The following is a 16,358-nucleotide window of genomic DNA, read 5'->3' on the forward strand; positions in this document are numbered from 1 at the left end:
ATATTTGAATTAATTTCATCATAATTGTGAATATATAAATATATTTTGCCTTAAAAATATATGTGGTACTAAATCTTATTATCTGTATTTCAATTTGGTAATAAAATTTTAATCCGTACTAATATAAGACCAAGAGACTGATATAATTTAACTCAATATTAACTCTAACAATATACTCCATATCACTTGATTGATATACGAAATTTCATTTTACGAATTAAAATGCAATATTAAATTGAAACATAGGATAGTTAATAATTTAGTATCTGTTTATATATTAATTTCTTCCATAAATTCATGCATTAACCCATCCCCTTTTTCTTGTCTATATATACATAGTGTCATTAGCTTTAGGTGAAGCATAATTCTTCAAGATTGAGAGAGGGAGAGGAATTATTGTAATGAGAACTCTTTTGGGTACTCTTATTTTCTCATTTCTAAATTTTTGTCTCCTCAATGAGCTTGCCCTAGCCGGTGTAACTAGGCACTACAAGTTTGATGTATGTATATCAAAAACAATTATTGCTGTTTCTTTCATTTTTTATTTCTTAGTTATTGATAAATCACCAACGCCTGGACCGGTCAGATGAACCTGAAAGAACAAGAACACAGAAAGTCAGACGAAGAACCGGTGGAGGTCACCGGTCATTCGCTCCGACGATCAAGTCAGTATTTGCTTGGAGAAGAAGAAAGAAGAAGAGAAAAGAAGAGAAAAGAGTGTAGAGTGAGAAAAAAGAGATACCTTTAGGGTTTGCTGATAAGGTGGTTTATATAGTTTTACCTAGCACGTGTATTCCGTAGTGGATTCTTACTCTTTTTGGTCCCCACAAAATCGGTTAGTAGACGTGGCTTGCTCCCGTTGGATCTCGTTTCTCGAGCAAGATATGCAGTACATGGAAACGCCTATGTGTCAGATTCTGTTCAGAGTTTGTTATGGAAAATGCTAACTCGGCCAAACACCGTGAACCGAGCTATCTGATACCTGTGATAGAGGTATGGCTACTCCGGGATGGTCAATCATGTAGTTCGGTCTCTCCGTGGTCTTTTCCTCTGGTAGATCGGTCGAAAATGGTCACTAGGCATTAGGTCCTTATGTTCGTTTGACCTGGTGAGGTTTCATGTTGGTGAGGCTGTTTCACCGCCTTGTTGCTGGTCTCATTATCACTAGTCCCCCCCCAGGATGTCGGACATTTATGTTCGTGGTTGGGGATTTCGTCGGCCGAGTTGAATTTTTGCGTGGGGTAAGACTGAGTTCCGTTGGTCCGGTGTCAGACTCATGTATATGTTGTCAGAGGATACGTCGCTTCACTTGTCCTTTTTCTGGCATGATTTGTTTGGTTGTGACAGCTGTAGGCGACGTGCATCAATCTTGTTTGTCCCGATGTGATTTAAGCTTAGATGACTGCCACTTGTTCTTTTTCTGGTTTTTTGAAAAATTTTGTGTTGACGTGAAACTCTTCAGTTTCCCTCCTTTTTCAGTTACTTTCTATTTTGGAGTGTCTTTAATTTCCCCTTAACCGCTGCGTCCTTTGCTTTTCCCTTTAAACTGAAACTCAAAGAAAAACGGTTCTCTTCTCTTTCCCTTTAAACTGAAAGAAAAAACGCTTCCCTTTACACATCTGTTCCCTGTTTCTGGTTCCCTCGTCAATTTGCTTTCAAGGTTGTGTTTCTTTGTTGCCGGTGCTCATTTCCCCTATATTTGCTGTTTTCTGTGTGATCTGCCGCTACATTGTCCAGTGAGTTCTTCTTCCCCCTTTTTAATTTCTGTTTGTATGTATATGACATGATTTGCTTCGTTTTTGTTTTTTGATATACTGCGTAGTGATAATCTGGCTTAGGATTTTGCATGTTTTAGCGTTTATTCGTTTATACTTTGGATTTGTTAGGGAGACTCTTGGTTCTGCATATTTGGAAAGTTTTGTCAGTGATTTTCCGGGGATAACTGGGTATTGAGTGTTCTTCGTGTTCTTCGTGTTCTTCGTGTTCTTCGTGTTCGTCTATTAGGAAAAACTTTTGTCTGTGTTTTTTACCTTTAATCTTCTGAGATTAGGAATTTGTTTTAAGACCTGTTTGTGATATCTCGGTAGTCCTTTTTACCTTAGGCTTCTATTCTCTTTAGGTATGTCGGACGAATATGATGAACACGAAGGTCAGGGGTATACCGACAATTGTGAAAGTGAGTCGGATGGGGTGGACGTAGACTCCCCTATTGAGAGGGTAGATAGACCGTTAAAACGCCTTCGAAGAGGTGTTGAAGACGTTGCTGATCCCGCCGAGCTCGAAGACTCGGTCATTTTAGTTCGGGGCAGGAAGTCTAAAAAGAAAATCGGGAAGGCCGGATCTGAAGTAGTTCCGACCGAGGAGAGGGTCGAGGTTAGCCGTAAGGGTAAAGGGAAAGCTAAAGCTCCTGCTGAGAAAGTTAAGAAGGATGAAGAGGAGTCTTTAGTTCCATCTCGGTGTACGGAAGCTTATCTGGCTAAGGTTAGGCGTTTGTTTGATATCAACGAACCGTATGCTCTCTCTTTGGTCCCAGAGGGGGAGCTGGCCAATGTGACGACTGCTTCCAACACTATTACACTTTTCACCGAGCACCTGCAATCCGGAATTCGCTTCCCGTTGGACCCCTTGTACGAGCAGCTAAGCCAAACGTACCGAGTTCCTCTTGCCCAGCTGCATCCCAACGCGCTGCGGCACTTTACATGCTTTTTAGTACGCTGTAAAGCTCATAAAATTGTCCCCAGCGTTCGTTTATTTGCCTGTCTCTATAGTATGACGCTGGTAGACAATCAACATTTTGCCCATTTCCGGTTTCGTCCGTCCCGGAGTGGATTTATTGAGAAGGTGGTTTTAGGCATGCAAGATTCTTTGAAGCACTGGCGGGAAGATTTCTTCCGAGTAACGAGGTCGGATCAGAAGGATTTCCTATCTTGCAAGTTGTGGGTTAATAAACCACAAGTGCTAGACAAGTCTTTCTTTACTCCTGGCGATCTGGAGTACGCCAGCATAGATCTCCTCCACCAAGCTAACCTTGCTCGGGGGATCCCACACGCAAACCACCTATTCCCTAAATTGCCCCTTAAGTACTGGTCTAAAGATAAGAAGGCTGTGATGGCTAACGGTATACGTCTTGGTGTTTGATTTTTATTTTTTGGTTTTTTTTTTTTTTTTTTTTTTTTTTTTTTTATTTTGGGTATATGTACTGACTGATCTCAATATTTGACTTTGCAGTGGAGATTGATCCCTCTAGGTTGAAGAAAAGGCCTCAGAAGAAAAAGAAGAATGAGCCTCTTCTTGCTGCTCAAACGAAACCTGCTGCTCCGGGCAACGTGGCTCCGAGCAACTTGGCTGCTGGCCCCGCTGCTCGTGGGGTGGGACCTCCGATCCCGGGGGGTGCAACCGGGGAGGCGCCTCCCGTTCTTTTGGCTCAACAGAGCCCGGTTCGGGTATCTAACGATGATCCGGAAGGTCGGGATTTTGTCCTTCCGGAACATCGTAACTTGCCTGACCGGGTGTCTACCTCAGACGAGGCCAATCAGCCTCTCCGGGTTCCGGTCAAAGATCTTCTGCAGATTATCGACCTTGACCTGACCACCCTTCAGACTGAAAGGTCAGGTAAAAGAAAGAGAGAAGATGGCAACCCGGATGCTTCCACCTCCTCCGAGGTTCCAGTGATAACGCCTGCGATGTTTTTTGATTGGATGTCGCTGTGCTGTATGAAGAATCATCTGGCTGTTACCCTGGATACTCTACCGGTTGCTGACGAGGTAGCTCGGGTCACTACTTTCCCTGATGACCGGGCCCTTTATAGGCAAGCCTCTCCCCGGAATTTTGGGGCGATGATCTCATCTCTTAGCCTTAAGGTATTTTGTTGTTTTCTTTCCCCCTTTTTGTTGTTTTTTTTTTTTTTTTTTTTTTTTTTTTTTTACTTATTGCGTGTTGTTTTTTGCTTTTATTTTCATTCAGTCGGCTCAGGTTGGTCACCTGGTGACCGAGGCATATGGGAAGCTCCATGATGACTGGGAGGCGGTGTGCCAACAGCTGAAGGTGGAGAAAGAGCGGTTGGTTGAGGCAAAGGAGGCTCTGGAGAGGGAGAAAGGTCTGTTGAAGGAGAAAACCCAACGGGTTGAGGAACTAGAAAAGAGGACGTCGGATGACGCTGTTAGGATGGAGGGCCTGTCGGGTGAGGTTGCTGCTCTGACTAAAGACCGAGATGATTTAAAGAAAGATTTTGAAGAGCAACTCTGCGATATCACCAAGAGGAACTCTATAGCGGTCGATCAGCTGAAGGATGAAGTGGTGCAGCTTCGGAAGCAGGCCGAGGTGCATGATGAGCAATTGAGATCCCAACTTCTGGCGAGGGATGAGGAATGGGGGGTTAAGCTGACCGACAAGGAAGATAAACTTTATGAGAACCTTCGCCAAATCCTTCGTGCTGGTGAGAAGAAGGTTTCAGATGCTGCCCGAGCTCTGGGAGGGGAGAATGTAGACTTAACCCCTTTCGAGCTCGATATTGATGAGCTGATCAAGATTGTGCCTACTCTCCCTCCTGAGGAAGAAGAGGATGATTACCTCGTTTCCCCGGAGGAGGATGATAGGGCTCCTGGGGCGTGATGTCGTTTATTTTTTGTAAAAACAATATTTGTTGGATCCCTTAGTGGGGTCCTGTTTTGCTTTTTGCAGTACGTTTAATGAACTTTTGTATCTTGGTTTGAATACTTTTTTAGTATTTTTGTTTCTTGTCTTTCCTTTCCTTTACCGAGCTATTTTCCCTTTGTAGGTTCTGATTTTGTGTTTTTGTTTAAGTGTTGAAATTCTATATTCTTTCAAAGTGCATGATAGTTTATCTCGGTACGTGATAGGTTTTTACTTATTGTTTGGTCACTAAAATAAAATTGAAAAAAGGTAGTTCTGAAGATGGTTAAAAATCTGCTTTCTAGATGTGCTGCCGTAGGACGGCCACAGGGTTCTTAGGTCGGCCGAGGCCTTTCTTTGGACGGCCGAGGCCTTTCTTAGGACGGCCGAAGCCTTTCTTAGGACGGCCGGGGCCTTTCTTAGGACGGCCGAAGCCTTTCTTAGGACGGCCGAAGCCTTTCTTAGGACGGCCAGGGCCTTTCTTAGGACGGCCGAAGCCTTTCTTAGGACGGCCGAAGCCTTTCTTAGGACGGCCAGAGCCTTTCTTAGGACGGCCGAAGCCTTTCTTAGGACGGCCGAAGCCTTTCTTAGGACGGCCGAAGCCTTTCTTAGGACGGCCGAAGCCTTTCTTAGGACGGCCAGAGCCTTTCTTAGGACGGCCGAAGCCTTTCTTAGGACGGCCGAAGCCTTTCTTAGGACGGCCGAAGCCTTTCTTAGGACGGCCGAAGCCTTTCTTAGGACGGCCGAAGCCTTTCTTAGGACGGCCGAAGCCTTTCTTAGGACGGCCGAAGCCTTTCTTAGGACGGCCCAAGCCTTTCTTAGTACATACGTCTTTTAAACTTTTCTTTTTATATATAAGGGGAAAAACTTATGTTTGAGTTTTACAAAAGCCTAACCCAAACATAAGTGAAAAAACCCCTGAACCTCAACTTACAACCACGAAAAATGCTTAAATAAAGGTAAACATAGAGCGCCCAAAAAACTGCTTCTAACTTCCTGCTACTGGTAGTATTTCCTTAGCACTTGCGAGTTCCATGTTCGTGGTATGGTCTTACCAGACATAGAGGCCAAGTGATATGCTCCCCCTCTGCCGACCTGAACAACCCGGTATGGCCCTTCCCAATTTGCTTCTAATTTGCCTACCCCAGCATTTCCTTTTCCGATATCCGCTCTTCTACGCACAAGATCGCCCAACTGAAAAACCTGGGGCTTGACTCTGTTGTTATGGTATCTCGCCATTCTTTGTTTATATGCTTCTATGTAAGCAGAGGCCTTCTCCCTTCTTTCTTGGAGTAAATCCAGGCTTAGCCTTTGTTCTTCCTCATTTGTTGCTTCATTGAAAAACTGGACTCTTAGAGTAGGCATACCGAGCTCTACTGGCACCATGGCTTCGCATCCGTATGTTAGAGAGAAAGGAGTTTCACCGGTTCCCTCTCGTGGTGTTGTTCGGTAAGCCCATAGTACGTTCTGCAGCTCCTCCACCCATTTCTTCTTCCTGGCGTCTAGCCTTGTCTTCAGTCCTTTTAAAATGGTCCGATTTGTTACTTCGGTCATGCCATTGCTTTGTGGGTGTGTCACTGAAGTGAACCGGAGATCGATTTCTGACTTGGCACAAAAAGCCTTGAACTTCTTGCAGTCGAACTGCTTCCCATTGTCAGCTATCAGAACTCGTGGGAGCCCAAATCGACAGACTATTTCTTTCCAAAAGAACTCTCTAACCCGAGCAGATGTGATGTCGCTTACTGCTTCTGCCTCGACCCACTTAGTAAAATGGTCAATTGCCACGATGAGGAACTTCCTCTTCCGAGTCGCTGGCGGGAAAGGACCCAGGATATCAATTCCCCAGGTGGAGAAAGGCCAAGGACTGATGATTGGTGATTGCTCGGTGGCAGGGGTGTGCCTTAAATTCTGGTGTTGTTGACATCTTTCACATTTTTTTACCAGATCTTCAGCTTGCTTAAGCATCAATGGCCAGTAATATCCTTGCAGGACTACCTTTTTGACTAGTGACCGCGGTGCGATATGGGAACCGCATGTGCCCTCGTGTACTTCTTTCAAGACATATTCTCCTTCTTCGGCAGTTAAACATCGAGACCAAGGTCGGAGGAAAGATTTTCTGTAGAGGATCCCTTCTAAAAAGGCATAGTGCGGTGCTTGGCATAGGATCTTGTAGGCCGCCCTCTTATCCTCTGGGAGACTACCTTCTGTTAGATACCGAGCAATGCCAGTCATCCATTCATCTAACGGTTGGGTAAGGAAAATTGTCTCGGGGTAATCTATACTCGATTGGGCGAGTGTGGAAAAATGCACCCCAGCTAGCCTCTCTCCTCGGGCAGCTGACTTAGCCAACCGATCAGCCTCTTCATTCTGAGACCGGGGTACTTGCTCAAACTCCCATTTTCCCCCACGATCGGATATTCGGTCAAGAAAGTACTTTGCTCTATCCACGTACCTCCTCATTTCAGGATCTTTTGCTTCGAAAGTTCCTAAAATTTGCTTCACCACTAACTGTGAGTCACTTTTAATTAGTACTTGCTCTGCTTTGACTATGTTGGCCAACCGGAGTCCGACCAAGAGTGCCTCGTATTCCGCCGCGTTGTTGGACGCTTTGAAACTGAATTTCACTGAGCTCCTCAATTCAACGCCCAATGGTCCTTTCAAGACTATACCGGCTCCGGCTCCTTCTAAATTGGATGCCCCATCCACCTCTAGGATCCAACTTATCAATTCTGTGTCTATTTCTGCTGGTTGATCATGAGTAGTTGTTTCAGCTACGAAATCTGCCAGAACTTGTGCTTTCAGGGCCGGCCTAGCTTCATACCTGATGTCAAATCCACTCATCTGAACTGACCATGAAGCCATTCTGCCCGAGGTTTCTGGTCGGTGCAATGCTTTCTTTAATGGCTGGTTGGTTCGTACAACGATTACGTGTGCCTCAAAATACCTCCTTAGCTTTAATGCTGCCGATCTGAGCGCCAAAGCAAACTTCTCGATTTTTGCGTATCGTACCTCGGGTCCTTTCAAAACCTTGCTAGTATAGTATATTGGTGTTTGGAGACCCAGCTCTTCCTTAACCAGGACTGCCGCTACCGTCTCATCTGCCACTGCAAGGTATAAGTACAGGATCTCCCCCGGCTCTGGCTTACCGAGCACTGGCGGAGTGCAAAGGTAAACCTTCAGCTCTTCAAATGCCTTTGCACATTCGTCATTCCATTGAAAGTTCTTTGTATTTTTCAATGTTTTGAAAAACGGCAGACACCTTTTTGCCGAGCAACTCATAAAACGCCCGAGCGCCGTCACACATCCATTTAACTTCTGCACTTCCTTCACCGACCGAGGTGCTTTCATCTCTCTGATTGCTTCGATTTTCACTGGGTTGGCCTCTATCCCCTTCTCGGATACTACATGCCCCAAGAACTTCCCCGATCTTACCGCGAATACACACTTATCCGGGTTGAGCTTTATGTTGTATTTCCTTAGCTTGGCAAAAGTCTCAGCGAGGTCCTTTGCGTGGCCCTCAATGCTCCTGGACTTTACTACTATGTCGTCGACGTATACCTCCACATTCCGCCCCAGCTGGTCGTCAAACACGTAATTCATTAACCTCTGGTAAGTTGCTCCAGCATTTTTCAATCCAAAAGGCATTTTCTGGTAACAAAATGTTCCCATGTCTGTGACAAAGGATGTTTTCTCTTCATCTTTTTCATCCATTGGCACCTGATGGTAACCCTGGGAGGCATCTAGAAATGCAAAAACCGCAAAACCGCAGGTTGCATCTACCAGCTGGTCAATGCTCGGTAGGGGGAAACTGTCCTTCGGGCAGGCATTGTTAAGATCGGTGTAATCTATACAAAGCCTCCATTTTCCATTCGCTTTTTTGATCAATACTGCGTTGGCGAGCCACTCCGAATGGTGGACCCTTCTGATAAAACCTGCTTTAAGCAGCTTGTCGACTTCTTCTTTGATCGCCATTTGTTTTTCGAGAGAAAAAACCCTCTTCTTTTGCTTCACCGGCTTACAATTGGGATTAACTTTCAGCTTATGAGTTATGACTTGGGGATCTACCCCCCCGATCTCCTCCGGCTTATTAGAGAACTCGGATGCAAATTCTCTTATCTGTTGTATGACGGCTGCTCGGCCCTCGGATGGCCAATTGATGCCCATCTGCACGGTCATGTCACTGTTAGGAATTTGGACCGCTTCCAAGGGCTCGGGCGGCTTTTGACCCTTCTTCTCTTTCAGAGTGAGTTCAGGGGTTTCGATATTCATCGATTCTACGGCGGGCTGAATTGTGGTCATGTAGCATTCTCTAGATACCCTCTGGTCGCCTCGTATGGCGATTACTCCCTTCTCAGTTGGCACTTTCATCATCACATATCTAATACAAGTAGCAGCACCTGTACTATACAACATAGGTCTACCCAGTATACCATTATAAGCTAGTGGCATATCGACAATCATAAAAAGAGTTTTTACCTGCCTTGTTGGTTCCGCCAAAATTCCAGCTCGTCCCTCCTTTTGTGGGATTTCGACACCGAGTATTAAGTCTAGCTCAATCATTCCTTCCGGGCTTACCGGTGTTCCTCCTAGACCGAGGAGAGGTGTACTGACAGGTTTAAGCTCTGATCGGGTGCCTCCCAATTGTAAATACGCTGCCAAAGTTAGCAGATTCACCGAACTCCCATCATCTACTAGAAGTCGTCTTACCCATTTTAGTTGGATAACCGCCGAAATAACCAGAGCATCCTCATGAGGGAACTCCACTCCCTTGCCATCCTCTAGGGAAAATGATACCTCGGGCCACCGGGGTCCCTCCATGACCGACATCACCGTTTTCTGTTTTTTCTTGCAACGCCTTTCCGAGCTTACAGTTCCTCCTGCTAGCGTATTAATTACTCCGGTTATTTGAGACCTCTTGGCCTGGGGATCAGGCTCCCGAGATGTACTAGGCTCATTTCGGACTGGGTTAGGTCGACTCGTCGGTGGCTGTTGCGGGGGATTGGTGACGAAACCCTTCAACCTTCCTCTGCACACCATTCGATCCAGCTCTCTTCTTAAATTACCGCAATCTTTGGTCTCATGCCCGTGCCCCTCATGGAAATCACACCACTTTGTTTTATCTCCCTCTCTCGTCATCCGGGGTGGGTAAGAAATATACTCATTATTAGCCTTTATCCACATCAGGATCTGATCTCGGGGAGTATTTAACGGCACAAAATGCCTCTCCTGCCCTCTGTTGTCGATATAACTATCTTCGCCTCCTCCGATATTGTAGCTCGGTCTGAAGTTTGTAGTCTCTCCACTGTTTCGGCCAGGGCCACCCTGGAACTGGGGTCTCCCTCTCCCTCCTGGTTCATAATTGGATCGAAAACGCTCCTGACTTCTCCCCCCTCCAGGGGAGGTGTGCTTCTGGGTATTTGGTACCGAGCTGGGTGCCTGCCTCTGTCGCTCCTCATCCAAATTCATATAATTCCATGCTCGGTCCATAAGTTCAGTGTATGTCTCCACTGGGTTAGTTATGAGACTGTCCCGGAACGATCCCATAGTGGTGTTATCTTTCATGGCGTCAATGGCTGTATCATCAATGAGATTTTCCACTTGGACCGCTTCCGAGTTGAAACGAGATATGTAATCCTTCAGACTTTCTCCCGGTTTCTGAAAACATTTCTTTAAGTCGGAGGACTTTTTCTTCCTCTGTATGCTCGGAGCAAAGTGCGTTTTAAAAGCTAGAGCCAAAGCTTGGAAACTTTCAATGGATCCATCCGCCAGACTTTGATACCAATTCTGCGCAGCATCAACCAAGGTGGTCGGGAAGATCTTACAGATGGAGGCATCAGAAACGTTCTGAACACTCATTGATACCTGAAAACAATTTAGATGTGTCATTGGATCAGTTTTTCCATTATACTGCTTTATAGTGGGGTATTTAAACTTATCTGGGAATGGCTCGTCGAGGATAGCTCGGCTGAGGGGGCTTCCTATGCCAAGTAAGGTAACCGGTCTCGACACAGCTTTGTTCCCCTTCTGCTTGGCTAGTTCAGCCTGGACCAGTCGTGTGACTTCAGCACCTATCGATTTCCTGTCCGGGTGGTCGTTGCCCGAGCTATGTACACTTTCAGCTACTTCCTTCCTAGCTGGCGGGACTCCTGCCCTAGCAGCCTGCAGAGGTTCCACCACCGGATCTGGCACTTCTCTTCCCAAGCCGGTTGTATTACGCGGTCTATCCGGTGGTAGGTCCTCTCCGTGCAATCCCTCCCTTGGAGGAATAGGAGCGTTCTGGCCTTCTGCTCCCAGAACTGTAGCACCTTCAGCAGGTATACCCCGACCTCCGGTCACCCGTGTTGTGCTTGGATGCACTGGGGTTGGAGTCGTAGCGGCGTTGTATCCTGGGTAATACTGGGCCATGACAGCAAGATGCATTTGCTGGGCCTGATGCAACTGGCGAGCCATGTATTCCAGATATTCTTGAGCTTGTAAGACCGCCGGGGGTATATCTTGCCCAGAAACCGTTCCCGTTCCGATTGGCACCGGTGTAGTGTCTACCGGAAAACTGAGTTGAGTGGGAGGTAACGTGTTGTGGAGGAAGCTCTGTGGAACGGTGGTCCCTGGGGTGGATAGAGTGGTATGACCAGTATCGGAGGTGAATGGGCTCACCCTAGGATAGTTCTCCATCCCATACGCGGGCATAAAACCAGCTCCGCTGCCAGAGGCCCTGGACCCTCCCATCTGCGTGTTGGCCGGAGGTGTTAAACCAGTGATCACGGAAGTACGACCACTGGCAGAACTTCCCCCAACCGGAGTAGTATCCGCGACCGTCTCCAGAGGGTCTATCCTCTCAATGCTAGGGTCATTAGCCATTGTTTTTCAATCAGAATCGCGCAACAATGTCACAAACTCAGATAAAAGAAGAGAAAATGGGATATTTAAACGTTTCCCACAGACGGCGCCAAGTGATAAATCACCAACGCCTGGACCGGTCAGATGAACCTGAAAGAACAAGAACACAGAAAGTCAGACGAAGAACCGGTGGAGGTCACCGGTCATTCGCTCCGACGATCAAGTCAGTATTTGCTTGGAGAAGAAGAAAGAAGAAGAGAAAAGAAGAGAAAAGAGTGTAGAGTGAGAAAAAAGAGATACCTTTAGGGTTTGCTGATAAGGTGGTTTATATAGTTTTACCTAGCACGTGTATTCCGTAGTGGATTCTTACTCTTTTTGGTCCCCACAAAATCGGTTAGTAGACGTGGCTTGCTCCCGTTGGATCTCGTTTCTCGAGCAAGATATGCAGTACATGGAAACGCCTATGTGTCAGATTCTGTTCAGAGTTTGTTATGGAAAATGCTAACTCGGCCAAACACCGTGAACCGAGCTATCTGATACCTGTGATAGAGGTATGGCTACTCCGGGATGGTCAATCATGTAGTTCGGTCTCTCCGTGGTCTTTTCCTCTGGTAGATCGGTCGAAAATGGTCACTAGGCATTAGGTCCTTATGTTCGTTTGACCTGGTGAGGTTTCATGTTGGTGAGGCTGTTTCACCGCCTTGTTGCTGGTCTCATTATCAGTTATGAACGGATGAGAATGTTCGGCTTTCGTGTTTGTTGGATTCGAGTAATGCGCCCCTATCGACGGACTAAGAATGTGAATTTTTGTTTTTGCTAAATAGAATGTGAATGTGAAATTTATTGTTTTTATTTTTGCAGATTAAAGTGAAAAATGTGACTCGGCTATGTAACACAACGAGCATTGTTACTGTCAATGGAAAGTTTCCGGGACCTCGTATTATTGTGAGGGAAGACGATCGACTTGTCGTCAAAGTCGTTAACAATTCTCCAAAAAATGTCTCCATTCATTGGTACCGTCATTTTGAGTTTGATTTTAAATTGATTTTTTGAGGTTTCTATTAATTAAATTAACGATAATATCTACATTTGAATGATTATGAAATAGGCATGGAGTTCGACAGGTTCGAAGTGGGTGGTACGACGGACCAGCTTATGTAACACAGTGCCCTATTAAACCGGGTTCAACTTATGTGTACAATTTTACAATAGTTGGGCAAAGAGGGACATTATTTTGGCATGCACACATTGGATGGCTAAGAGCCACTGTTTATGGTCCTTTAATAATTCTACCAAAACTTGGTGTCCCTTATCCATTTCCCAAACCTTACAAGCAATTTCCCATTCTCTTTGGTAAGTAGTTTCCTACCACATGTTCATGTGCAGGACTCGGACCGAGCCATAGGCTTTATGATTTTATTGCATGTCCCGAGTCCGGTTCGAGCCTTATATTTGCTATATAAATCTGCCTTTTATATTGTAATATACGGATTCGGGCTGAACTTTTATTGAAAAATACATAGCAATGGAAGTCCAAAATCCTCATAAAAATAAAAAAAATATATAGGCTCAGACTCAGGCCGGATTTGAAATAATATTTATGGTTCAAGTCCCTCGTCTTTAGTGCCAGCAGCCATGTCTGGCTTTCAGAACACCAACGCCGGTCCTCTAGACTTTCAGCGGCAGTCCGTGCTCCAGCCTACATGAGCCCAAGGGTAGATCCGGCCCTGCATGACAGACTAGACGAATAGCCAAATTTATGAGCATGTTTATTTACCGCTAAAAAATGGGTTAAACGAGTAATAAATTTTTGTCATATATTTTAGTTTGGTTCCAAAATTAATTTAAATTTGTATCAAATTAAATAGTATTAACAAAGTAATTTTTTTAAACGACAGTGACGATCAAATGAAATATATTTTTAAAATTAAATATTATACTTACTAATCGCCACAACAGTCGTCCTATCCGCACATTTTAACTTTGATCGAAGATTGATTGAAAACTGCACTTAATTAGCGAAACAGTTAATAATTTATTTTTATTTTTGTAAGTAAGATCTGCGAATCAGACAGCATGTTGTCTGTTCCATGTCAGGTCATCGGGTTTCGTTTTCGAATTATCCCGAATTTCTTACAAATGTAACTGTTTCATATTCGATTTAATGAGATTTGATGAATTCAAAAAAAAAAAAAAAGTAGTAGCATATTCTTATAATATGTTGCCACATAATAAGTTTGAATTATTTTATTTTGAAATAGAGATTAAATTTAGTGAGATGAACTTGATATATAGTTTGGTTGAAATGCAGGGGAATGGTTTAAAACAGATGCTGATGCAATCATTAATCAGTCCCTGCAAACAGGTGGAGGTCCTAACGTTTCTGATGCCTATACCATCAATGGACTTCCAGGGCCATTATACAACTGCTCTGCCAAGGGTATATATGTGCACATATTGATTAGTTTAGGTGCTCAAATTGATTATACTAGAATTACATTGACGATTTGGTAATTACTAAAATTTCTTGACAGATACATATAAGTTGAAGGTGAAACCTGGCAAAACTTATCTCCTCCGTCTGATCAACGCAGCACTCAATGATGAACTCTTTATCAGCATCGCAAATCACACAGCAACAGTAGTAGAAGTTGATGCAACTTACATCAAACCTTTTCAAACAGACAAATTCCTCATCACTCCAGGCCAAACCATGAACCTTCTACTTCACACCAAACCCTTTTATCCTAACGCCAGCTTCTTCATATTAGCAAGACCATACGCCACCGGCTCCGGGACCTTTGACAACACCACCGTGGCCGCTATTCTCGAATACGAACCACCGCCTCATAACCCTTTATCAATGACTCAACTTCCTCTTCTAAAACCGACCCTACCTGCTCTGAACGATACTCCTTTCGCTTTTGCCTTTTCGAACAGGCTTCGGAGTTTAGCGAGCGCTGAGTACCCGGCTAATGTGCCGAAGAAAGTAGCGAAACGCTTCTTTTTCACCGTCGGGTTAGGAACTAATCCCTGCCCGAAAAATCAGACTTGCCAGGGACCTAACGGGACTAAATTTGCAGCTTCTGTTAATAATATATCATTCTCTTTACCAACTTCAGCTTTGCTTCAGTCTTACTATTTTAGAAAATCTAACGGTGTCTACACTGCTGATTTTCCGAGTAGTCCGATAATACCGTTTGATTTTACGGGTACTCCGACGAATAATACGATGGTGATGAATGGAACTAAGGTGGTTGTGCTTCCGTTTAATACCAGTGTGGAAGTTGTGTTGCAGGATACAAGTATTCTTGGAAATGAAAGCCATCCTCTTCATTTGCATGGTTTCAATTTCTTTGTGTTGGCGTCAGGATTTGGAAACTTTGATCCGAATAATGATCCTGTCAATTTTAACATTGTTGATCCTGTTGAAAGAAACACAATTGGTGTTCCTTCTGGTGGTTGGGTTGCTATCCGATTTCTAGCAGATAATCCTGGTGAGTATGCATGCAAACAAATTCATTGTCCGTCACTAAAAATATGTAGTTTAATAGATTATAAATTATAAATAAATACCAATGAGCAATAACTCAAACGGTAGAAGCATTGGGCAGCAATCTGCTAGGTCGATAAATAATAAATAAAAAGTAATAACAGGTTTAATTTTTTTAAAAATCACAAATTTTAATGTGTTTTCATCTAACATAAATTTTGAATTTTGACTACATTGGGCACCAACTTTAAATTTTTTACAATTCCAAACACGAGCAATTAACAGTAAAAAATTGCTAATATGGACACCGGAACAATGTTTATTTCGGTATCCACACATTGACATTTTTTTGACGAAAAATAGTTTGATGTTTCGAATTTAAAGTTCATAAATTTTAAAGTAATTAAGCCTAAAAACATTTTGAAAAACTATAATATCTTTTTACTGGATTTCTTTAAAATCATTCAATATAAATGGATTAATTTGTGGTAAAAATAGGTTAATAGACTAAATTACATTTTATTTTCAACAATAGTACCATCTGATTAATATGTGGATATATTCTTGTATTAATACTCCCAATTTTTGTTATAAGATATATATGAAAAATTCATTCACCAATAATAAGAATTATGATATAAATACAGGAGTGTGGTTGATGCATTGCCACTTTGATGTTCACCTGAGCTGGGGATTGAGAATGGCTTGGATTGTTTTAGATGGACCCCTTCCTAATCAGAAATTGCCTCCTCCTCCCCAAGATCTACCAAAATGTTGATTTTCCCCTTTCACAATTTGTAATTTTTCTTTTTCTTTTTTGAAATTTTTTTAGGTAGACTCTATCCTTCACGTCATTTGTAGACTAAACCTATCACATTATGACACGTCATTAAAATAATGGCATTATCAAAATATTACTATTCAAAAGTGTAAAAAAAAAATATAATAGTGCCACTATTTTAATGACGTGTCATAATATAATAGACTAGTTCACGGATGACGTGATATACTAAATCTATCTGAAAATTTATCTTTTTGGTAACCCTTGATGTGCCAGAAAATAAATTGATTGTTGTGTTTCCCCTTTCCTTTTCATAAATCTCAGTAGAGTTGTTTCACCTATTCCATTTGTGGAAGATGTGATCTATAATATATATAAGATTCAATGAAATAATTTTGTGACATTATAATGTTTAATTTCAGCAAATTTAAATAATCTATTTAATTTTGTATTCGAGATGTATCATTTGTCAAACGATTTGATATTGAAATTTTATTTTGCAAACAATTATAATTTTTTGTTAAATTTGGATATCAAATAATTAATAGAATTAAAGTGAGGTATCAAATCGTTTAAAATATGAGATATCAAATCGTTAATATAATTAAAAGTGAG

At 43.2% G+C, this 16,358-nt stretch overlaps 2 protein-coding genes across 2 annotated transcripts; both read left to right on the forward strand.

Annotated features, from left to right (window-relative positions):
* The first annotated feature begins 377 nt into the window (after positions 1-377).
* LOC126687589 (laccase-17-like) lies at positions 378-16,203 on the forward strand. Its single transcript, XM_050382149.2, has 6 exons — positions 378-500; positions 12,331-12,482; positions 12,578-12,822; positions 13,781-13,909; positions 14,004-14,966; positions 15,610-16,203. The coding sequence occupies exons 1-6, from the start codon at positions 402-404 to the stop codon at positions 15,738-15,740; spliced, it is 1,719 nt and encodes a 572-aa protein (XP_050238106.1). The 5' UTR covers positions 378-401; the 3' UTR covers positions 15,741-16,203.
* LOC126687600 (uncharacterized) lies at positions 3,197-4,741 on the forward strand. The gene is made up of 2 exons (XM_050382158.2): positions 3,197-3,860; positions 3,964-4,741. Exons 1-2 carry the CDS (start codon positions 3,684-3,686, stop codon positions 4,609-4,611), a joined length of 825 nt encoding a protein of 274 aa, XP_050238115.1. The 5' UTR covers positions 3,197-3,683; the 3' UTR covers positions 4,612-4,741.
* Positions 16,204-16,358: the final 155 nt, after the last annotated feature.

This window comes from Mercurialis annua, linkage group LG1-X (assembly GCF_937616625.2).
Source record: "Mercurialis annua linkage group LG1-X, ddMerAnnu1.2, whole genome shotgun sequence".
Classification (NCBI taxonomy): Eukaryota; Viridiplantae; Streptophyta; class Magnoliopsida; order Malpighiales; family Euphorbiaceae; genus Mercurialis; species Mercurialis annua.